Source organism: Anthonomus grandis, chromosome 2 (genome assembly GCF_022605725.1).
Source record: "Anthonomus grandis grandis chromosome 2, icAntGran1.3, whole genome shotgun sequence".
NCBI classification, from domain to species: Eukaryota; Metazoa; Arthropoda; class Insecta; order Coleoptera; family Curculionidae; genus Anthonomus; species Anthonomus grandis.
This window is the reverse complement of record NC_065547.1, coordinates 18,141,761-18,165,184: the sequence shown is the minus strand read 5'-3', so window position 1 is coordinate 18,165,184 and position 23,424 is coordinate 18,141,761. Positions and strand designations below refer to the sequence as shown.

General features: G+C 34.9%; 1 protein-coding gene across 2 annotated transcripts in view; it reads left to right on the top strand.

Moving 5' to 3' along the window:
• LOC126750593 (WD repeat-containing protein 18) overlaps window positions 1–23,424 on the top strand; it is a 119,210-nt gene that overhangs the window by 75,182 nt on the left and 20,604 nt on the right. For both annotated transcript variants that reach the window (XM_050460240.1, XM_050460242.1), the window contains one exon: window positions 286–515. In XM_050460240.1, the coding sequence (XP_050316197.1) occupies window positions 289–515 (227 nt within the window). In that variant the 5' untranslated portion in view covers window positions 286–288. The remainder of the gene's footprint in view (window positions 1–285; window positions 516–23,424) is intronic.

The following is a 23,424-nucleotide window of genomic DNA, read 5'->3' as shown; positions in this document are numbered from 1 at the left end:
ACAAAACATCGCCTTTCGACTTTTATTGTATTGGTATGAATTACTATAAGTATAAATTATTTTTAACATTTTCTCGAAAACGCGATGTTCAATTTTTTTATGTTTTTACCATTTCAATGAACAGAAACAATCCTATTAGTTTGCTAATTTAACTGACACTGTAACTTAAATATTAGCAAAGATACTAATAGTTCCCACTAATTACGCTCTATACATCTAAGTAAGAAATCGACTTTATTAAGGTTTTTCATGTTTGCTAATCTTTGTCAATTAATTTAATTTCAGAGGATGGAGAATCAGGATCTACTTATAACCACATGTCAATTATCCCAGCAATTTTCTGTTTGCCTTTGGGACTACAACAATAAAAATGTTATTGGGTTGTATAAAAATGGAGGTGCTATTCCACCAAGGACCTTATCAGTTTTAGAAGATTATATTATAGCTGCAGAATTAAATAAACCAGTGCTGCATGCATGGCCGTTAAACAGTCAAGAAACTGACAAAAATATCAGGTATGGTTAGCCCTTAGAATTAATAAATATAAGAAATATATTGATATTTCTCTTTTATGGAGCATATGAGAAAAAAATTACATTTTTTCTCTACACTGTTAAAAAGAATTTGTATTTTTTAAATAGGATTTATTAATGTTCCTACGTGGCCACTCTTAGAAAAAAAAAACAATTAACAGGTAAAAAATACATATATTGCCGAGCTCGATTACCGAGTAAAAAAAAAATTATTACATTATAAAAGATAAATATAAACTAAAGACAAAGCTACAGTCTTGGGTGAGTTTTACTATGGCTAAACAATCCTATGCGAGATTTGCAAATCCGGCCACAAACATCACACGGAAATTCCTGCAGAGCCGGTCTTTGAGTTCTTCTAGTCGGTTGAGGAGCAACGGACGTCGCTCTTCTCCATTGGGCACGATTGTTGACTATCTCTTCCCAGTTGTTTTCAATTCCCAATAGCTTTAAATCATCGTGGACGACATCTTTGAAGCGTTTGTATTGGCCTCCCGGCCTCCTTGCACCTTCAGTTAGTTCTCCATACAAAAGAGATTTTGGTAAACGCCGTTCGTCCATTCTGTATACATGACCCAGCCATCTCATTCTTGCCCTTCGTTATATTTATACAGTTTTAATATTTGCAGAACCTCATTCTTAGAAACTTTATGAAACCATCTGATTCTCATCATTTGTCGCAGTTGCCGTTGCTGAAATTGTTCAAGAGCCTTTATATGTCGTCTGTATGGGATCCATGATTCGCAGCCATATAATAGCGTTGGCACAATTATTGCTCTATATACTGCCGTTTTCGTTTGAAGACTCAGATTATGATTGTAAAACACTCGATCCTTAAGACTCCAATACGCTTTTGATGCAGAGCTAATTCTGTTTGCTATTTCGTCGTCTATGTTTAGTTTTGTACTAAATACGCTACCTAGGTAGTTAAAGCGTTCAACTTGCTCCAAAGTCTCGCCATTGACCTGTATGAGCTGAGGATTATCTGGTGCAGGAGTTATAAGAAGCTTGGTTTTTGACGTGTTCTAGCTCTAAAACGCACTCTTGTTCTAGCTCTAAGACGTTTTAAATTGAAAAGCCCTCCATCATATCTATATCTGATTCCAATCCCTCTAGCAGTTAGATTTCTGTCAACAATGATCGATAGCGCCGCAAGGAAAACATTGAACAAAATAGGAGCCAGGACGCAGCCCTGCCTAACTCCCGTCTCAGTGGAGCACGGTTCGGAAAGCTCACCGTTTACTAGCACTTGTGCTTGATTACTTGTATGTAAATTTTCGACCACTGAGACGAATTTATTTGGGATTCCGAAACGTTTTAAAATGCCCCAGAGGGCGTTTCTGTTAACCGAATCAAAGGCCTTCGCCAGATCTATGAATGCGACATGTAATTGAGTCTGATGTTCTCTCGCCTTTTCTTGAAGTTAACAAAGATCAGATCGTTGGTTCCTCTGTTTGGCCGAAAGCCGCTCTGGGTTTCTAGAATAAGTTTTTCCACTACTGGTTGTAATCTATCCGCTAAGATCTTTGATAGAATCTTTCCCGCTATCGACAGTAATAAAATGCCGCGATAGTTGTTACAGTCATACGCGAAGCCTTTATGCTTGTAAATGTTTATGATATTGGCGTTTTTAAAGTCTTGCGGGGTTTTTTCGCTGAGCCAGATTTTGTCTAAGATAGATTTCAACGGTACAATAATATCGTCACCGGCCGCCTTGTAGATCTCAGCTGGTAAGCCGTCGGGCCCCGCAGCTTTAATATTTTTTAATTTTTTGATAGCTGATCGAATTTCTTCCACAGATATTGGACCATCCAGTTCGTGTGCCGTTTCATATTGTGGAATCATGTCTATCACTTTGAGGTCATTCGTTTGATTGATTAAGTACTGTGCAATAGTGTTCCCTCCATCTTAGCATGATATCTTTTATGTCCTTAAGAGTATTGCCGTGTATGTCTTTTACTGGGCATATATTTCGGCGAGAAGGACCGTACACTTCTTTTAGAGCTTGAAAAAACTTTTTGTAGTCTCGGTTATCTGCGAACTGCTGTATTTCGCGCGCCTTGTTTGCCCACCAGTTGTTCTTTAGCATTCGCGTTTCCTTTCTGAGTTCGTTTTTAGTATCTCTAAGCTTTGTTTGCGCAGCTATGTTCTGAGGATTGCTAAGAGCGTTTTCCTGAGCTACGTACTTACGTTCCAATAGAGGTTTTATCAGGAGTTCATTCTCTTTGAACTAGTCTGGCTGATGATTGCGCGGCATGGCATTCTCAGAATTGAGCTGCTAATGTCCATTAGATTTTGTTTAACTAAAGCCCAGTGTTCTTCTAGATCTTGTGGGAAATTATCGGCATGAAGATTTTCCCTAATTTCGCTACGAAAATGCGAAGCTACTGCTGAATCCTTGAGTTTTTCTAGGCAAAGCTTTTTGTTGACTTTCTAAAAAAATAATAAATAAAAAATACATACCATCTTATCTGCTGAAAAAATAAACAATTCAAAGCATTTAGTTTGAAATGCCTAAGTAATATACAGGGTGCCCCGAAAGTAATGGGACATAGTAACTGAAATACAGGGTGACAAACTATTATTTGATTTATCGTTTTTTTCTCATAGGTCCTGAATTAACTGACATACTGACATTAAATTTAAAATATAAGAGTCTTTTAAAAAGAAAAATAAAATTTCGTATACAGTTTTCGTGTTTTCGTTGCGTTAGTTTTTATTTTTTTCGAACCCATAACTTTTTTTTATAACTTTTCCCCCGTATATCGGTTTAAATAGTATCAAAATAAATTCCTTTTTTATTTTACATAAAAAATGTATACCTTATTAAAGTCTCTAGGAGCAACCATTTTCGACATAATCACCATTTTTCAAAAAATGTTTAAAACAATATTTATTTACTACTTTATTTAAATGCCATCTTTGGCAGTTGGCGTTGAAGACAAGTATTTGTATTATTTATGTCAAACTTTTTGAATGCCATATAAAACTTTTAAAACGAGTAAAAAAGTTTTTCATTTTAAGTAATGCCTAGGCGTAATTTGTTTACCAATTTGGAGATGCGTGATATGCTTTGTGTTTACGCACAAGTAAATTTTAATGGACGGCATGCAGGTATCGGGAAATATTTCCAGATAGACAACAACCAAACCTTTACAAAAGATCATCTGTGCATAGCACATCTTAATGTTCGATCCCTGAGTACCGGGTTTGATGAACTTGTTACTTATATTTCAAAGTATAACGTTCATTTGTTGGGCTTATCAGAAACGTGGTTGACACCCCAACATGACTAACACATTTTAGATCAGTGGGTATACATTATTGAGAAATGATCGCGTGAGAAGAGGGGAAGTTGTTTGGATTTATATTAAATAAAAAACATATTAAATTTCAGAAAATAGAACTCGACAATATAAATAATGCTTGTGAAATTTTTAGTGTTAAGATTCAGCAAAAAAAAAAACATGGAGAGAGACATGGATAGTTTAGAAGATCTTTTAAATTTGGCAGTACCCTTTTATGATCACGTAATTCTCACAGGAGATCTAAATATTAATTTACTACAGCAGAGTAATTCTAGATCAAGATTTTACACTTTACTAATTTAATCAGCACATTCCAGACCTCACTCGGATAAATATTAATGCTCAAACCAACACTCTTCTATATGTAATTATATCAAACAGTAACTTTTTTCCCAAAACCAGTAAAGCAATACCAATCTCAAAATATTTATCTGATCACTGCCTAGTTTACAGTATTTTTGACCTAATTGTTGAAGTAAGGGAAAAGTATATATGAAATATAGAAACTTTACGGATCTCCATTATAACGTCCTTGAATTAGATGCATATTGCTTTTTATGGGACGATATTTATCACATGAGAGATGTTAATATGAAATTAAAATTATTTAACTCAAGCATTTAAAATTTAATTAATAAACATGCTCCTATTATTGGGAAAAAAACTACTGAAAGAGAATATAGACCATGGATTACTCCTAATACTAAAATTTTTAATGAAATTGCGGGAAAAACCTTATAGACTTAGAGACTCACGTTGACGTTATTATAGAAGTGCGAAACCATACCAAACATGCCATTGTGCAGGAAAAAATTGTATATTGTAATTTAGTCAGTTTAAAAAATGGGAAGGATTTCTGGCCAACCGCAAAAAGACTTCACATTACTCAAGACTCAAAACTTGATGTTCCTATTCACTTGGCTGATGTAACTAGAATTAATAACTATTTTTCGAATTGTAACAATGGAACTGATATTTCTTCTCACGATGAAATTAAATTTTTCCGACAAAATATATACGAAAAAGTAACAAATAATTTTTTTATATCGTAATTAGACGAAACAATGCCTGTTAAAAATTGTAAATTCTATAAAAATAAATGCAGCCGGTGAAGATGAAATTTCTACTAAATATTCATCAATCATTATCATTATCATCTACTAAATATCATCATAATTCTCGGAAATATTACAAAAACCCATACCAATTAACCATTTTTTTTAAATCAATGAGCGTAATTCCTGATTGTCAGTCTGGTTTTCGAAAAAATTTCAGTACTACCACATGTCTTGTAAAATTCATAAACGATGTTAGACTTAATCTGGATAAAAACGAAATAACATGCGTTGGACTTGTTTAAAAACAGAATTTGGCATCAAATCCAACTTTTTACCTACGAATGCAGGAGTACCACAGGGATCCATATTGGCGCCACTCCAATATGGATGTGAAACAATAATTCTGAGATATATCTTTAATCTGAATCACTGATTCTGAGATATACCTTTTGAGATTTATCTGTCTGTTTCTGGGGCGAGCACAATAAGCCTGTAATAGGCTGATGTGTATTCGGACATAATGAACGAACCCCAAGAGGAGAAAAAGAGTTGCTTTATTTATATATTTTTACTTATCATGATTAACTTATTACCATATTACTCGTACTTCACTGTTATTACTCGGTCATATCATATGATAATTATTACCTTATCGCCTCATCGTATTAATTATATGGTATAAATTATTTTGCAAATCTAAATTATATTAACGTTTTGTCAACAATTAATTTTTAAACTTTTATAGCATGTAATTCTTTTGACGTTATCACGTTATACTTACATATATATCTTTTCTTTCTAGTCTTAAATTTTAATAGCTTTACATACATTTACATATATATATATATATTTTGCCAGGTAAATTTCATGACTTCATGGTGTTTTCTTACCAAATTTTCTGTGTTTAACTTCTTAATTGTTAATTCTTAGATTTCATGTATTTTACATCTCAGTAAGTGAGTATGACTGGGACAACTGACCATACAGAGAACCCACGAAGCTGGCCTGATGAGGTTTATTTTTCTTCTTTCTTTGGGAGTTGTTCTTGTTGTTTAAAACTTTAAAATCAAGGCTGTCCAACAAACTCAACTCCCTAGAAATATCCCCTGTAAATCGGTTAGTCTTGCCAGACTATTTAAAACATTACAAGCAGGTGAGAATGAAAGAAACCGAATAGAGCAGAACAATAAAAAAAATCAGGGCAACATCGAGGGGGTAATAAATATTTTTTTATAGATATTTCATATTAATATCAGCTCTATAATCATTGTAGGGCTTGCCTAAGTTGTCTATCCAATAGCTGTTTTTAATGGATTTTACTAATGTTATAAATTTCATTAAATGTAAATCTTTTTTTCATTCAGTTTCATTAAATGTAATATTTCTTGCAGTGAATCATTCGATATTTTGATCTCAATATCTGTAAAAGATTTTGAATAAGCACTTTTCTGATAATATAATAAAACACCGATTATTTAGTTTATGTTGAAGTCATGTGTGCATTCCAGTCAACGGTTGAATTTTTGTTAATATATGATGGTTTTCCACTACTTTTATTTGATATACAGGGTGGCCATTTGAAAACGAAACAGAGCCTATTTTGGATTCCTCAGAACATTTGCGAAAAAATCCTCGGACCCGTCAATTTTTGATTCAAGGGGGAAATATTTTTTTGCTAGTTTCGCCCCCCTGAGGGCAAAGCCCTAGCGTCTAGCTAGTCGATACAGGGGCTAATAAAAGTTACAAAAAAAATTTTAAAAAGTATAATTTTAAATAAAGGGCTTAAAGATAAAATCAATCAAGTAAATGTTCAAAATGTTGGCCTTCGACTTCCATACAATAATACAGGTTTTATTCAAACCTTTACCGTACATTTTGCAAAATTTCTGGGGTGATTTGACGACATTCATCAATTTATTCTTTGTCGCAAATGGTCTAGCGATGTTGGCTGACTAGCATAAATTTTAGTTTTTAAATGGTCCTATAAAAAAAAATCTAACGGGCTTAAGTCCGGGGAACGAGGAGGCCATTCAATAGCTCCTCTTCTTCCAATCCATTGTCCTGGAAACGTTTGGTCCAAATATTGACGAACCCTTGCAGTATAGTGGGGTGGCGCCCCATCTTGCTGAAATACTAGACGATTTTCCAAGTACTCGTTGTTATTTTCTAGTATCTCCACTAATGCTGGATGAATTGTATTTTCTAATAACTCCAGGTACATCTCTCCTGTTAAATTGCCAGGTAAAAAAAAGGGGCCTACGATATGTTTACCAAAAATGCCAGCCCAAACATTTAATTTTTCAGGATGTTGTGTATGCACCTCAGGAAATATTCTGGGATTTGAATCAGCCCAATAGCGACAGTTGTGACGATTTACAGTACCGTTTAGGAAAAAGGAGCATTCGTCAGAAAAACATACATTAAATAGAAAGTGTGGATTTGGCGGCTTGTTCAGATATAATTTCACAAAATTGTACTCGCCTATCAAAATCGTCTTCGTTCAGTTCTTGTACGAGATGTATTTTGTACGGATGAAACTTGTTTTTTTAGACAGAAGATATTAATATCTTCTGAATGCTGCTTCTCTTAATACCAGACACGGTTGATAACTTCCTTGTGCTCAGTGTAGGATCTTGCACAATATGGCCTAAAATAGCTACTTCTGAAGCTTCATTCACCACTGGATTATTCATTTCGCGCTTTTTATTAGCCACAGACCCAGTTTCCCTACATTTTTGAACCAATTCCAAAATGTACTTGCGATGGACCTGTCGATTGGGGTGTTGTAGTGTGTTAAAGAGCTGGGCAGTTCTATTAGCATTTTCATTGTTCGCAAAGAAAAGAGAAATTATTTCAACTCTTTCAGCAAGTGAATAAACCATTATCACACTCAATGTTGTAACTAAAACAGTCTTAACAATAACCAAGAGTTCCCTTGCAGAATTGGCATAGTTACCTACGGGTATTAAAAAAAAAATAACAGAAAGTACGGTTCACAATGTAGGAGAACAAAATTTTTTGTATTTATTTAACTGCTAAATTTACAAGCATTTTTTTTCATAAAAAATGTTGACATGTTTTTGTAACTTTTATTAGCCCCTGTATCGACTAGGCAAATAGTAACGATTTAAAACTTTAGGGTTATAATCCACATAAAAATACCTTCAAAATAAGGTATCACTCGAACCCCCGTTTAAAATTTTGGGGGCCCTTGTCACCCCCGCTAGGGCTTTCCTTCCTAGAGCGAAACTAACAAAAAAATGGTTCCCCCTTGAATCAAAAATTGACGGGTCCGAGGATTTTTTCGCAAATGTTCTGAGGGCCCCAAAATAGGCTCTGTTTCGTTTTTAAATGGCCACCCTGTATAATATGTTCAAATCACAACAGTTTTACCACTGACTAAAACTCTTTATTTTACTCGGCACCCGCTAACGATATTAACATCTTCGAAAGAAGGTGAAACTAAAACTACTTATAAATGACCTATACTAAAAATGTAACTAATAGAGCGAAAAATCCACTGGCTGAACAAAGTTTAAACATTAATTAAACTATATAATTGATTGTAAGGGATTGGACCTGTATCCCCGTTAAGAATGGTTTTCTGATTTTTGAATATTGCTTTACTTTCTTATGCATTGAATATTCCATTGTTATTAACTGGTTATTAAGTAGTTTTCAGTTGTCTATCCCTACCAAGTGACCTGTATTTAAAACATGTTCAGTTATGTCTTATTAGTCATTGTCAATAAAGTTATGTCTTTTAATTAGCTTATCAATAATCCTATCGTCATAATTACTGGCTCTAGCAATTGTTCTAATTTTGTATTTAATAAATCTGTTATTACTTAGAGGAAATAAGACCAAAGGATGCACCAAGAAGCCATTTTATGTGATGCATGCTAGCCATTTTATGTCGAAAACAGGATCACTATAGTCAAAGTTTACAGAATATACTATATAGTATATTTTATAAACTTTGCTATATTCGTCGCGGCGAATCGTAGCCGATCGATAGTTCTAGCCTGGACACTTATCCCCGCTTCCATCGATACCTCACAACAGAAGCCAAAATCATGCGACGCGACGACCGCATCGCGATGGCAAAAATTCCGCGCTAGGGCACATATTTTGCGTTGATTCGAAATAATATTTTACTGCAGTTATTATTGTAGTTTATAGTAAGATTACGCATTTAAAATTTTAAACAAAGCGAGTATCAAAATAGTTTGGTATATTTTGATACTCGCTTTGAGTTTTAAAAATAATAAAAATTCGGTATTTAAATTAGGTGGGTAAATTAACAATTTTATTTTTAACTTACATTTTACAATCTTAATTTTATTTAGAATAATGCCTACCTCTTACTGCATTCCTGTTTAAGCTCAGAAAAAATTAAAATGGATTTTAATTTTTTTTTTGGTTTTTTTGATTATCTTCGGAATCATTAAAATTTTCGATTTTTTAAATAAGCAACATAAATTTGGCGTAGGTACCTACCTAGTTTTGTTTTCGGCATTAACATTTTTACGAAAAAGTAATACAGCAATGCAAAACTTTCCCATAGCAACCAAGATAACCCACAAAAGTGTCAAGAATAAGTTTTTGAAAATTTGTTTTTTTTTTCAATAATCTTCAAAACCACATAAAATATAATATATATATTTTTTATATGACATATTCTTTTACAAGTAAATAATGTGCAACTTTGGGGTAAATTATCCATTTTCGTATTTTGAGGGTAGACGAATTTGAAACACCGTTTATGTATATTTTTCCAATAAAATAAGTAATAAAAAATAGTTAAAACATTTATCATATACCTAAAAATACGTAATAATAAAAAAAAATATTATCTTGTAAAATGTAAAATATTAGGTCCCGCGGTATCTCCACTTAGTCGTTCCACTGTACGGCGTGCGCCACCAAATCTCGGCTTCAATTTTGACGCCACGAAACCAGTGTCACGGCTAGAACTCTCGATCGGCTACGGGCGAATACATAGAGTAATTAATATGCCTGAATATGTATTAATGGATCCGATCAGCCGCCCTTTTAGACTAGCGGAATTTATTTATAATAATTTAGTCGCCTAGAAATTTCAAATTATTTGGTTTCATAAAACAATGAAGTTTTATAATATGTAATGGTTTCTTAAGGAATCATAATCTTTTTTATGAAGTCGGAAAGATAAGTTCTACATAAAATTAAAGAGGAATGGCAAGGGGATAAAAAGATATTGAATTAATAATTAATAATCACAGATAAAAATATATTTTGGTTTTATAATAGAACTAATAGAAGGTACCTGGTAAAAAAAAATTCCTATGCAAATGCAAGAAACATCAGCCAATCGTTATTTCCAAGGATTTTTTTTTCTTTAAGGAGGGTTTTTTGATAAAATTGGATGAGAGAGAAAGGTAGTGGACATTGATGAACTAGTTCTGGCAGTTCTTTCATTTTGTTTTTATTATGTATTTTTTTTATAATACGAAGAAATAAAATTATCTTTTTATTTTTTTAAATTTTGGGGTGTAGTTTAAATATTTTTTTACTGAAAAACTTAAATAACCCATTAATACTTATAATTTTGTAGTTGTTGCGGTTTGATTATACATTACCTATTGTTGTTAATAGGTTGATTGTTATTAGGGGGTTTGATTTAGTCTTCGTGTTATGTTTGTTAAACTGTTATCGAGTTTTGTTAAATTTGGTTTTCACCTTGTGTTAGAATGGGATTTATTTTTTCGAGATTTGATGGTTGTTGCAGAGTTGATCGCTGAGGTATTCGTGTTATCGGGATATTGATAAGTTGTGTTTGTTTTGTGGGGGTGGTAATGGTTTTGTTTGAGTCGTGTTTTATGAGGAGGCCATCAGCAAAGCATCGGTTCTAAAATGATTGTTGTTTGTGAGTGTTTGTTTTGTTTTTGATATTGGGTTTTTTGACATTTGCTATAATTTGTAGAATGTCTGTGGTAGTGGACATTCTGCAAACAGGTACAACAAATTGCTAGTGTGTCGCGATCTTTTTTTGGATAATCTTTATAGAAGTGTTTATCTTTGCATTTGAGATATCTGGGATTTGATAAGCAGTTTGAGAGGGAGTAGCCCCATTATTGGCAATTGTAGAAATTTTATTATTGCTATTTTAACTGTTTAATTTTTACCATGTTGTTCCAAATGTGTTTGTGTTCGTAAATTTTAAATTGGTCGTTTGGGATTAGCATACCCACCAAAGAAGTTTCTCTTTTGTTGCTGGCTGGTCTTACTTTGAACTAATCAACTTCTTGAGGATAAAAACTTTTGTTTTTTTACGTTTTCTTGGATGTTTTCTAAATAAATAAATTAATTTAATCTTCTAATTATTACGTTAAGTTTACTTTCTTTTGCTAAAAAACATGTGTGGATTTTGTGTGTTGTTCTAGTGTCCCAGTTTAATTTTGTTAACTCAATTTTTGTCAATTTTGTATCGCCCTGAAGAAGGCCTTATACAGATCGTGTTATCGTGAGCTACGTATTACCCAAAATAATGGCAACAGCGCTTGGTTGCGGCTTGCAGGCGGCGGAATTTTTCGTTTTTATTTTTTAAACCGGGAGTCAGCAGACCTCACTTTGCTGTGTTACTGAACGTTGCATTAATAATTATTGAGCGTTATTTTCGTGTTTTTTTCACTATGGCTGTTTATACCCCTTCCGAGAGTTCAACTAATTAAATTCGGCAGTACAATGTAAAGTTTTTTTTTCAGTGACATTTGAGAATAGACCGATTCCTTGTGCAAAAACGGTTTTAAATGTGGTTACAAATTTTTGACATCTTTTTGTCTTCAAGATTTTAAAAAATGCCACACAAAACGTCAAAAAACACTTGTTGAAGTGGTCCAGGATATAGAACGGCGGGAAGAAATGGTTTGCAGTACCCTAGAACTTGATTCGACACGGTCCACTAGAAGTGTTGGAGAGGAACTGGGAATGAGCAATAAAACTGTTGCTCGTATCTGGAAAAAATATAAGTACAAATGTTTCAAGTATTCAAAAACTCAGGAAATATTTTCAGAAGACCAGTGGCGAAGAATGAAATTTTGTGAAACCATGATGGAAAATGCAAATAAAAACGATTATTTTTTTAAAAATATTTTGTTTTCTGCTGAATCTTCTTTTCCATTACATGGCAAACACAATCCTTCCATTGTTCGTTATTGGTCTCAGGAAAACGAGCACAGAAGTTTTCAGTTTCGTACCCAGTATCCTCAGAAATTGAATGTTTGGGCAGGTATTTTGGGAGACAATGTTATAGGGCCATTTTTTTATTGATGGAACTTTAAACGCCCAAAAGTACCTTGAGTTGCTGCAAAACCAAGTTCTTCCTGCCATTCAAATCCTACCTGATGTAGACCTGGGATCGGTTTATTTTCAGCAAGATGGCTCTCCTGCTCATAACGCGGTTAGGGTAAAAGAATTTTTAACAAATACTTTTCCTAACCGCCTTATTAGTGGGGCTGGCGATATTAAATGGCCTCCTAGATCTCCACATTTGTCTCCAAATGACTTTTATCTGTGGGGTTACCTTAAGCAGACCATTTACAAGCAGCAATGAATTTAGTAGGCCAACAAATTTAGAGGAGTTGCGAAATAAAATTGTCGAAGGTGCCAATTCCATTTTACCTGAAACTCTTTTGGAGGTGCGAAATAGCTTTTATGATAGGTTAAGTTTTTGTTTAGCGAAAGAAGGCGGTTTATTTGAGCTTTTTATTTGAATAATATAATTAAAAATGATATGTTGTTAAGATTATTTATTAGAGTTTTTTCTAATTTTTTAAGATATTTTTATCAGAGCTGATATTTTATTTTTTATTAGATTAACGCTTTAATTTTCATTATGCCAAACACAGCATATTAAACATTTTTAAATTACAATTCTATGCGGGTTTTACACATTGTCATGTCTGTAAAACCCACGTAATATTATATTATATTATATATATATTCGCGTAATATTTTATATGACGCAGCTCCCACGAAAGTCAGATGTTTACTAATCCCGTCCTCGGGCCGGCCGCGGCGGTGCTCTGTCGCAAAGGAAAAGAAAATTTAAAAGCTTGGATTTTAACTGACTTCTTATCCAACCTTAACCTTAAACTTAACCCTTAAAAGTTAACAATATGCATGAAATTATTTTTTCTTTACTTCAAGTAATTTGGTGAGGTTTCTATGATCTGTTGATGTTTTGGGTTCTGGGCACTTACCATGGTGCACCTGACATAATCCGGAAAGCCCTGTTTTCCACTGCTTGGAGCCTCTGCATGTGACGGGGCTGGATGTCTGCCCATGTGGGGAAGCCTAAGAGATTATTGGGTAGATTAAAGTTTGGTAGATCCGGATCTTGGTCCTGCGTGACAGTTTGTTCTTGGGGTAAAGGAGGGAGTAGAGAGACGAAATCGAGCTAGACTTTGGCCTTCCCAGCTGGAGTCTTGGCGTATTTTTTCCCAGGTTAGCTTCCGGTCGAAGAAAATTCCTAGATAACGGGCCTGGGCCGACCATCCGAGATTGGTGGCTCGCCAATTCAGATGGCCAGCCGGTGCTCTCCTCTTTTTGGAAAAGAACTCCAACTTGGACTTCCTGGTTGACTTCCAATCTCCAGTGGTCCATCCAGGAGTGAAGTGAATCAAGATCAAGGTTTTTACAATCTTATTTTAATGTGCCTTTTTTTGGGACAGGTTGTGAGGATTGCGGTGTCATCGACGTACTTCAGTATTGTAATATGTTGGGACGTATTATTATTATTATTATTATTATTTATCACGGGTTATCACGAATAAAAATGTTGAACAACAGGGGGAAGAGGAGAACCTTGGGAAAGTCCTACTCTTACTGGGCGGTGAGTGGAAACAAAACTTTCGGCGCAGACACGAAATGACCGATTAGTCAAAAAAGGGTGGATTAGTTTTACAAGAGAATCGGGAAAATGAGCTGACTAGTCTATGCAATAAACCGTCGTGGCAAATCTGTTCGAAAGCTTTAAATAGCTAGTAATACAGCCCCGGTGTGCATTTCTCGGTTAGCTGTGGAGAGAAAGAGGAAAGCAAACCGGGTTATTTGATGAGTGGAGTGTTTGGTTGAAAACTTTTTTTCATTAAACAAGTTTTCAAATCTTACGTTTCGGTGAAATTAAATTGACCATCAGGGATTATCTCGTGCCTGTTGCAGAACATGGTGAACGTGGTTAAGAATAACTCTTTCGGCGATTTTTTTCATTGAGAGAATACTTATTAGGCTGTAGCTCGAGGGATTTGTTGCTGATTTTCCCATTTTAGGGATAAGGATGACATCAGCGGACTTAGACCGTAGCAAAGATATTTGGAGCGTTAGGATTCAAGCGAGATTGCAAAGACCTCAACCTTTTGTTGCGGGTCGGACACCTTGGCGTTATTGTAGTTAATAAAGGGCGGTAATAATAAAACGGTTAATCTTTAAACCGGACGTTTCCTGTCCCCTTTAACCGTATTTGCCGAGGCGGACGAGCTCTGAAGGATATTCAATATCGTCGAGTTTCTGCTCCCACCTCTCGGAATTAAATTCTGCGAGAAGTATGGGAGCAAGATTGAAGATGATTCCTGTATGCAGCCCAGTTTGTAAAGTCTCTGGGACTGGAGAGGACGCGAGACTTGGGACGCGGGTATACATTCATTGGAATGGCTTCTACCATTGCCTATATAAGGAGATCCGTAGGACTCTGGCACATACATCCCCAACCAAGGTGCTTGGCGTTCAAGTCGTCTCCTACTAGGACGGGGCTGTCAGGGGAAAAGAGGTTTGCAATTTGAACCCGAGTTACTTCCCTGCTGGGGAAGGATTTTCGTTTTTTTTTTCTGCTAATACTGTTAATATTGACAGAGGCGATTTTTAATAGCGAAGCTTTAGAGCGAGGGGCGTTAGCCATTAAGCGATTTGTGAATCAAAAATGTTTAAAATTATCAAATTTCATGAAAATAAGTATTTATTTCTAAAACGCGGCTACTTAGGTATAGGAATATGGTATATTAAATTAAAGGTATTTTGATTGTCCATTAGAATATAAAAGGAAGTATAGGGTGTTCCATTTAAAAATGGACCTTTCGCCATTTTAGTAAAGAAAATATATTTATTTCATTTTTGAAAACCCTGTATAATGCTGATTAAATCAGGCTATGGAAGCTTAATTAAGATGGTCTCTTAACGTCATGTTCAAAACTTGAGCGTTTTAGGAACTTAATAGCTCAGAAATAAACAATTAGTTATGTATAAATAAATATTAATTACCCTTTGTTTTTAACCAAAACCACGCAAAATTATTTTTTCTCGAAAACCGCTGGATTGCGTATAGAGAAGTATGTTTAAAAAAGACTCAAAATGATGGAGGGAATCAAAATATCTAAAAACATAGGGTGTTCCATTTAAAAAATCAAAGGTGTTGTCATTTTTTTATATACGCGGCAAGCTTCCGTTTTTCTTATACACCTTAACGTACCATTGGACGACAATCACGCTGTATATTATAGTTACATAATATAACATATTGTGTCCAACGTAAGTCCGTCCAAGTAACACCGTGTGTCCAAAAATTCTGGAAAAATATCTTTTAGAAGTAAACGAATTACCTGGTTGAAAAACGCTTTGACGTGTGCGAGCGTTTTTCTTAATTCTAATTCTCCTTAATTTTTTTAATCTTTTCAGATTTATGGAAAATATACAGGGTGCGTCAAGAAGACTGGGCAGGTGTCAACTTTATAGTTTTAAACTGAATACCCCATTTATTATTAATCCATTTGACATGATACCTGTCGCGAAAAGGTGGTACCTATTAAAAGACAAATTTTTTGTTGAGATTCGACGCGAAAAGGGTATACTTTGGCAATAAAAATTATGAATGGCACCTTACCTTTGGAAGTTCTGGATGTGACTGTCGCAGGGATCCCTGATTTCCTCTGGAGAACTTGAATGGATTCTGCTCGTTTCACAGCATTCACTTAGACTAGATTTTCTTGTAGAAAAACAGAAAACAAACAATGTAGACTTTTGCGAAAAAGAACTTGCGAAGAACTACCTTTTGAGCATTACTTTTTTTAATATGCTTGGAGAGAGAGAGAGCGTCTCTCTGGTGGCGCTTCAATCGCAAGACTGCTAAGTCTTCTGCGCATCCAGGTGCCAATGTAGCAAACAATCAAGCAAGTATTGCCAATGTATAAATATAAAAATGTAACTTTAGACACGGGAAATAATTATTGCAGCGACATTTTCCGCCCACCAAAACGGACGTTTTTCTTTATATTACAAAAAATTTTAAATATTTAAAACAAAAATTGCGAAAATTAATAATTTATTTACCACTTAAAAAATTAAATAGAGCGAGAAAAAAAAATCCCAAATTAACAATTTTGATACTAATTTCTAAACCCAAAACCATAAACCAAAAGTGGTATTTAAATGTATGAGTGTATTAATCTAATCTATCGGCAAGGGACACAACTTTACGATGGGCCGTTTGAACAATCCGTTCTGTGTTCGCACCGTAACTACTCGTATATGGCCATCTGGCCATTACTGGGATTTACTTCTTCCAAGTTTCCAAGTTACATTCTACCAAGTAACCAATTTATTGGATTATTGGTTTCATTTTTTATGAGAACCGAACCATTTATTTTAATTTTACTTGGTTTTTGGACCCACTAAGAACGCTATTGTAATGTATGCAAATACTCGTCCTTCCACCGAACCCAGAAATCGATATTCATACCCTGAATTAGCCGCCATCTAGAGAGACGGTTCAATTTAAGAGAAGACATGTCTGGACTGGGACAAGTAGTAAGGGGTTCTAAGGATCTTTGGGGTCTGAACTTTGAGAAAAAAGCAGACGAGAATTTAAGAGCGATTCGATTTGTATAAGCAAAGTATTTAACTCCTCATAGGTTAAGATCTCCTAGGGAAGATCTCCATAGGATTGATCTCCAACAACACGGAAAAAATGATACTTTATAGATTTTACTGCAGCTTCACTCAGTCCATTAAAATAGGTGCAGCGGGGGGATTGAAATGCCAAGTGATTTTTAATTGCTCAGATGCTTGTTTGGACAAGTCATGCAATTGGGTATTAGCACCAATGAAATTGGTACTGCAATCGCTGTAGATATCGGAGCAACGACCACGTCCAGCGACAAAACGCCGAAAAGCCGCTATAAAAGCATCAGAAGACGTGTCGGATACTAACTCAATGTGTACCTACTGCTTTTACAGCACAGCAGACAAAAAGGCAAATATAGGCCTTAGACAACTTGGAGCCACGATATCTTCCTAAAGATGGTAATGGGACCTGCATAGTCTAACGTAACATGCGAAAAACACTTCCATTGTGAAATACGAAAATAGGGTAGATCTCCCATATAGGGGGTATACGATTTTGGTTTAAGGGGAATGCATTTTGATAAAACAGACTGGATGGCCCTGCGAGCTGAAAGTCTCCAATACTGTTGACGAAGTAAATACAAAACAGTATTAAATCCAGGGTGAAAATGTTCTTTATGAATAATTTCAATTAAAAGGTCAGTAAGTCGAGTACGGGGAAGTATAAGAGGATACTTTGTCTGAAACGGGATATTGGCATGACGTAAACGTCCGCCCACCCTGAGATAACCTTTTTGGTCTAAAAAAGGGGCAAGTTTGCGATATGGCTTTAGTAAAAGTTGATTGTCGTATATATTCGATATTAATTGATCGAAAGAAGACTCCTGACATCTTTTTACTAAAGTAAGCAGAGCGTCTTGCATTTCGTCAGATGATAGTTTAGAGGCACAAATTCGAATCGATTTATTGCGACAATTGAAAATAAATCGGTTGCAATAGCCTATTATACGCTGAATTTGAAGTAAATTGGATTTGTTTTCTAGAAGTACGTTTAAAATGTTGGCTTCGGTTACAACTAAGAGAACAAGGGGTTTTTCCTCGCAAGATATCTGTTGGGTAAAATCAAGAGACTTGACAAAATTTGAATTTAATTTCCAGTTTGATTTGGGTAGTTTAAGCCATGTGGGACCACTAAACCACAATGGATGATTAACTAAATTATTTGGCGTTAAGCCTCTACTTGCGCAATCTACAGGATTGTCATCTGATGAAACGTGAAACCACGAAATATTAGGGATATTTTCTTGAATATGGTCTACGCGATTGGCGACAAAAGTCTTCGATGAGGAGAACTCGAAACCCAGGCGAGGACTACGGCGGAATCGGTATATGCAAAAATAGCATTTATCGAATTTAAAGATGAGTAAGTTCCTATTACGAAAGCGAGAAGATCTGATAGAATAGTAGCTCCTAAAAGCTCCAATCGAGGTAGGCTTTGTGATTTAAGAGGTGCGACTCGCGATTTTCCAGTTATTAAGAATGTTTCAATTTTATTATTACATAACTCGGTGCGCAGATACACAGCAGCGGCATATCCCGCTTCAGAGGCATCAGAAAATCCATGAATTTCACAGCATACACTATGTTGAGCGAAAATCTGTCTAGGCAAGACAATGTTTGATATAGCAGGTAACTCTAGCTTGAATCGCATCCAAGAATTGATGATACGAGAATCAGGGATATCATCCCACCCTGAATTAGACAACCATAGCTTTTGCATCAAACACTTAGCGAAAAAAGTAACCGGAGAAAGAAAACCCAAGAGGTCGAAAATTCTGGCAATCTCTGACAAAATGTGTCTTTTGGTGCAACTTTTGTCGGATGGTTGACATGTATATGAAAAAGTATCAGTTGAAGGGTTCCATTGGAGGCCAAGAACCTTTATGGGTGAACAATTTTCTTTGTCAAAGGTTATGGGAATCTGACATTCCTCTTGCGAAAAGGACTTCTCCTTTGCGAAAGAGGGTGGGACAATTGCTCCCCCATTTTCTTAATTCGAATCCTCCTGACTTCAAAATTCCAATAAGATCTTTCTGAAGAGAAACAGCCTCATGTATAGAGCAAGCCCTGGCACAGATGTCGTCGATAAACATTTGTTTGCGTAAAATTTCACAGGCATTTGGATATCTATGAGACTCCTGACAAGCTAGCTCTTGAACAGTACGTATGGCCAAAAATGGACTGGAACTTACGCCAAAAGTAACGGTGTTCAAGCGATATTCCTGAAGAGGGCCTTGGGAATCAAAACGCCAAAGCAACCATTGAAAATCTCTATCTTTAGGAGTCAATAGAATTTGTAAATACATTTGTTTTATATCAGCCGAAAATACCACAGCATAAAAGCGAAATTTTAGGAGAATACTATTGATATCAGGTTGAAGTTTAGGACCGGGAAGAAGACTTTCATTCAAACTTATACCCTTTGATCCTTTAGCAAACGCATTGAAAACGACTCGAAGTTTTGTAATAGATTTTTCGGGCTTAAGCACACAATGGTGAGGGAGATATGCGACAAAATTAGGGGTTTTTTCGTCTTGCGAAACTAAACTCATATGACAATTATCAAGATATTGTCTCATAAAATCCGAATATTGACGATACAAATCGGGGTTTCTTAAAAGGCGATTTTCAAGAGAATGAAAGCATCGTCTCGCCATAGAATAGGTATCACCTAGATCGGGCTCTGAGTTGCGAAAAGGAAGAGATACAATAAAACGACCTGACTTGTGTCTAGAGACAGTGTCTTGGTATGACAGTATCTTGATATATATCTTTTCAGCCCTCTTATCATCGGGAGAGCTATATATTTTTACCGGGACTAATTCCAATTCCCAGAACTTATTAAGAGTCTGATGAAGGGATGGTTTCGCTAAAGAAACATAAGATTCTACTTGAAATGATTGAGGAAAATTGGAGATTTTTCCGAAGTACCCATCCAAATTCAGTCTCAATGGCTGTAGGGCTACCACTGGCTCCAGGAATTCGACCTGACTTCAATACTTGCGAAAACAGATCTGCTCTAAGTAATATATCGACTGGAGCAGGAATATTAAAATCTCTATCACCAAGCTTCAAATTTGAAATATCGTTCCAATGTGGCAAGACATAATCTTAAAAAAGGGTATATCTGAGCAAATCTTTGGTAAAACAAAAACCTCAATGGTAAACAATGGTGATGACCCATCAACAGGTTTAATTGTACAAGTGGAAATCCCACTAGTAGTACCCGCTGATTGACTAATTCCCACAATAGGGATAACGTAGTTCTTTTTTGGAAGGGCCAATCGGTTTAGGCAAGACTCTGTTATGAAATTAGCTTGACTAGCAGAATCTAGGAGTACGCGAACCTTTTGAATGTTTCCTCGTACATCGATAACGTCCACATAAGTGGTAGATAGAAGTACTGTGCTTTTAGGCATAACAGATTTTAGACAGGCACATGCGCAATTAACCTGTGTCACTTCTTCAGATTGATTTCACAATTGTTGATTCGAGTGTGATTGCGAAATATTATCGAGATGAGATGAAATCGGGGGCTCATGAATTATTAAAGTAGAAGGTCCGGGAACGTTGGATTGCACTGAATTATTATGTCTGGAATTTGGCGAAAAATTAACCAAGGTATGATGGCGAGATCGACAGTTAAATGTCGAAGGACACTTCTTTAACATATGCGTAAACCTTAAGCAGTTTATACAGGCATTATTCTGTTTAATATAAGCAAAATGATCATTGCGACAAATTATGTGTAGATTGATTGCAAAGACAACACTTTTGCAATATTTCAGGGAATAAAGAAACTCTTGAACCTATATTATTTGAAGAACTAGCTAATGCTGAAGGGTTAAGATTGTTACTAGGAATATTTGCGACAAAAGTTTGAGAATAATTTTTGGGACTATGAAATGAACCATTTTGACTTTTGAAATTATTCGAGGATGACGCAGGTATTTTTTGGTATCGAGGGGAAGGCATAATCTGAACAGATTCTAAGGCTTTACACTGATTATGCAGAAATTCAACTAAATTTTTGTAAGTGGGTAATTCTACCTTACTATACTCCATTTCAAAAGTAGTCCTGGTTTGATTATCGAGCCTTTGAAGCAACATATTGAATAAAACAAAACACCACTGGTCAGTTGGAAAGCTGCAGTATTTTCATTAAAACAGTCTAACAAATTGCGTAGGTCCTTAAGAAAATTTGATTTTAAAAACGGAGCAGTATTTAAAGCGTTCCAATATGTGGTTGCTAAAATTCTTTTATTTTGGTAGCGATCTAACAGTGTTTGAAACGCAATTTCATAGTTTGCTTTAATAGTGGGTATGGACTTATCAGATTTAATGGTTCACCTTTTAGAAGAGAAATCAAATATTGAAATTTTTGTATATTGGTCAGAGTCATCAGAATCATTTTCGTGAACTATTGACTTAAACATATAAAAAAAAACAGGCCATGACTTCAAATTACCATCAAAACTAGGTACGGTTAATGTTGGTAACTTAGCATTTAAATCAGTGTGATTTGGTACTATGGGAGGTACATTAGTGCTTAGCGAAAAACTATTTTCTTCGGGTGGACACACTTGTGAATAAATTGTTTTGACTTTAAAATAATTTAAATTTACTTGCTGTCTAATAACATCTTCGACCACGAATTCTTCATCATTCTATAAGAAACCAACAACATCATTATGAAATTTTTTAAACTCAGTATAAACGTCATCTAAACTTTCATACATAGATTTAAATAATGGAATATCGTGACGATTATTTACAGTTTTTTCGGCAAAAATATAAATGTCGGTTATACGTTTAACAGCAACATTTCGTTTTTGAGCAACTTTACGTGTTGAAGACATTTTTCTTTTTAAATAATTAGCTACAATCTGATCAGCCCTTAATTATTTTTAGGTTTAAATTGCTTAAAATTAGCAAAAGATTTTTAATTAGAGATTAAATATCAGCGAAAAGATAAAACATTAGCGATATGATATTCAAATAAGTATACTAGCGAAGAGGTATAGCGAAATTAATTAATTAGTGCGAGAAAAGAATTAAAAAAAAAACTTACAACATTCGATATTATCCTTAGAAGAAATCCACGTTGAACACTTACACTTGATAAACTATAAAACTACATCCCTTGCGAACAAACCAGCACAAATACACCAATTTCAAAAACGTTAGAAAATGGACTGTATTCTTTCTTTTTTCTATTGACTTCTTTCTTAATTAAAATATTTATGCATCCTAATATTACGCGAACCACAACCGAACGATATACTTTTAGGTTCAAGAAATATAAACAAACCCGTCGCGCCGTCAACGTCTCAGCCGTATTAGGCTTTATTCTTTATTATTCATAAAAATTTCAAATTACCAAAAATAGATTTTCAAGGTGATGGGTCAAATACTGTTGACCTGTGTAAAGACGGTCAGATGGTCGATTTTTTAATATATATAGCGAAAATTGAACGGCTTACACGTTTTTAAATACGATGAGAGCCGACGGACACGAATGATTTAAAAAATGGCTGTTATGGTGGAATATGAAAAGTCAAATGGATTAATCAGGAATTATTACATGAATATTTCAATTTTTATGCAAATGAAAATCCGGAAGAAGGATCAGAAAACGTCGCGAAAAGGTGGTTCCTATAAAAAGACAAATTTTTTGTTGAGATTCGACGCGAAAAGGGTATAATTCGGCAATAAAAATTATGAATGGCACCTTACCTTTGGAATTACTGGATGTGAGTGTCGCAGGGATCCCTGATTTCCTCTGGAGAACTTGACTGCATACTGCTTGTTTCAAAGCATTCACTCAGATTAGATTTTCTTAAAAACAATGTAGACTCTTGCGAAAAAGAACTTGCGAAGAACTACCTTATTAAAAAAAGAATTACTTTTTTTAATATGCTTGGAGAGAGAGAGAGACGACTGGTGGCGCTTCAATCGCAAGACTGCTAAGTCGTCTGCGCATCCAGGTGCCAACCAAGTATTGCCAATGTATAAATGTAAAAATGTAACTTTAGACGCGGGAAATAATTGTTGCAGCGATATAATATCGTGTTTTAGAAGTGAACCTGTTTTTACAAAGTAAAAATTTACAGAACTGATCTTGAACTTATTCTATATGGTTAATGTGTAGATTATAGGTTATAATTTAATTTTGATTTAATTATATTCTAAAACACGATTATACGATTGCTTTTTATTCTCCTCGTTTGAGAAGTAATAAAAGTAATAGATTACATCGTACGAAATAATATACTAATAAGTGCCTGGCGCTTTTGGCCGTAGGACGACTCTATTGTAACAAAAACAGGGAAAAAAGAAAACCCCAGACCATCGTTACACAAATGATGTATTGGAAAATAGATGAGTTAATCTAATAGTAAATTTTAGTTCATATTATTTCAAAATTAAAAAGACTAATAATTTTATAACTTTAATTACCATCATTTGTATCCATCCAAAGGCGCTGAGGATTTCTTACTATAGGCCGAAATGTCATCACATGAAATCATATCCAATTAACTTAGCAAGAGGCATTATAAATTACCCTCGAACATGGAAAAATATATATAT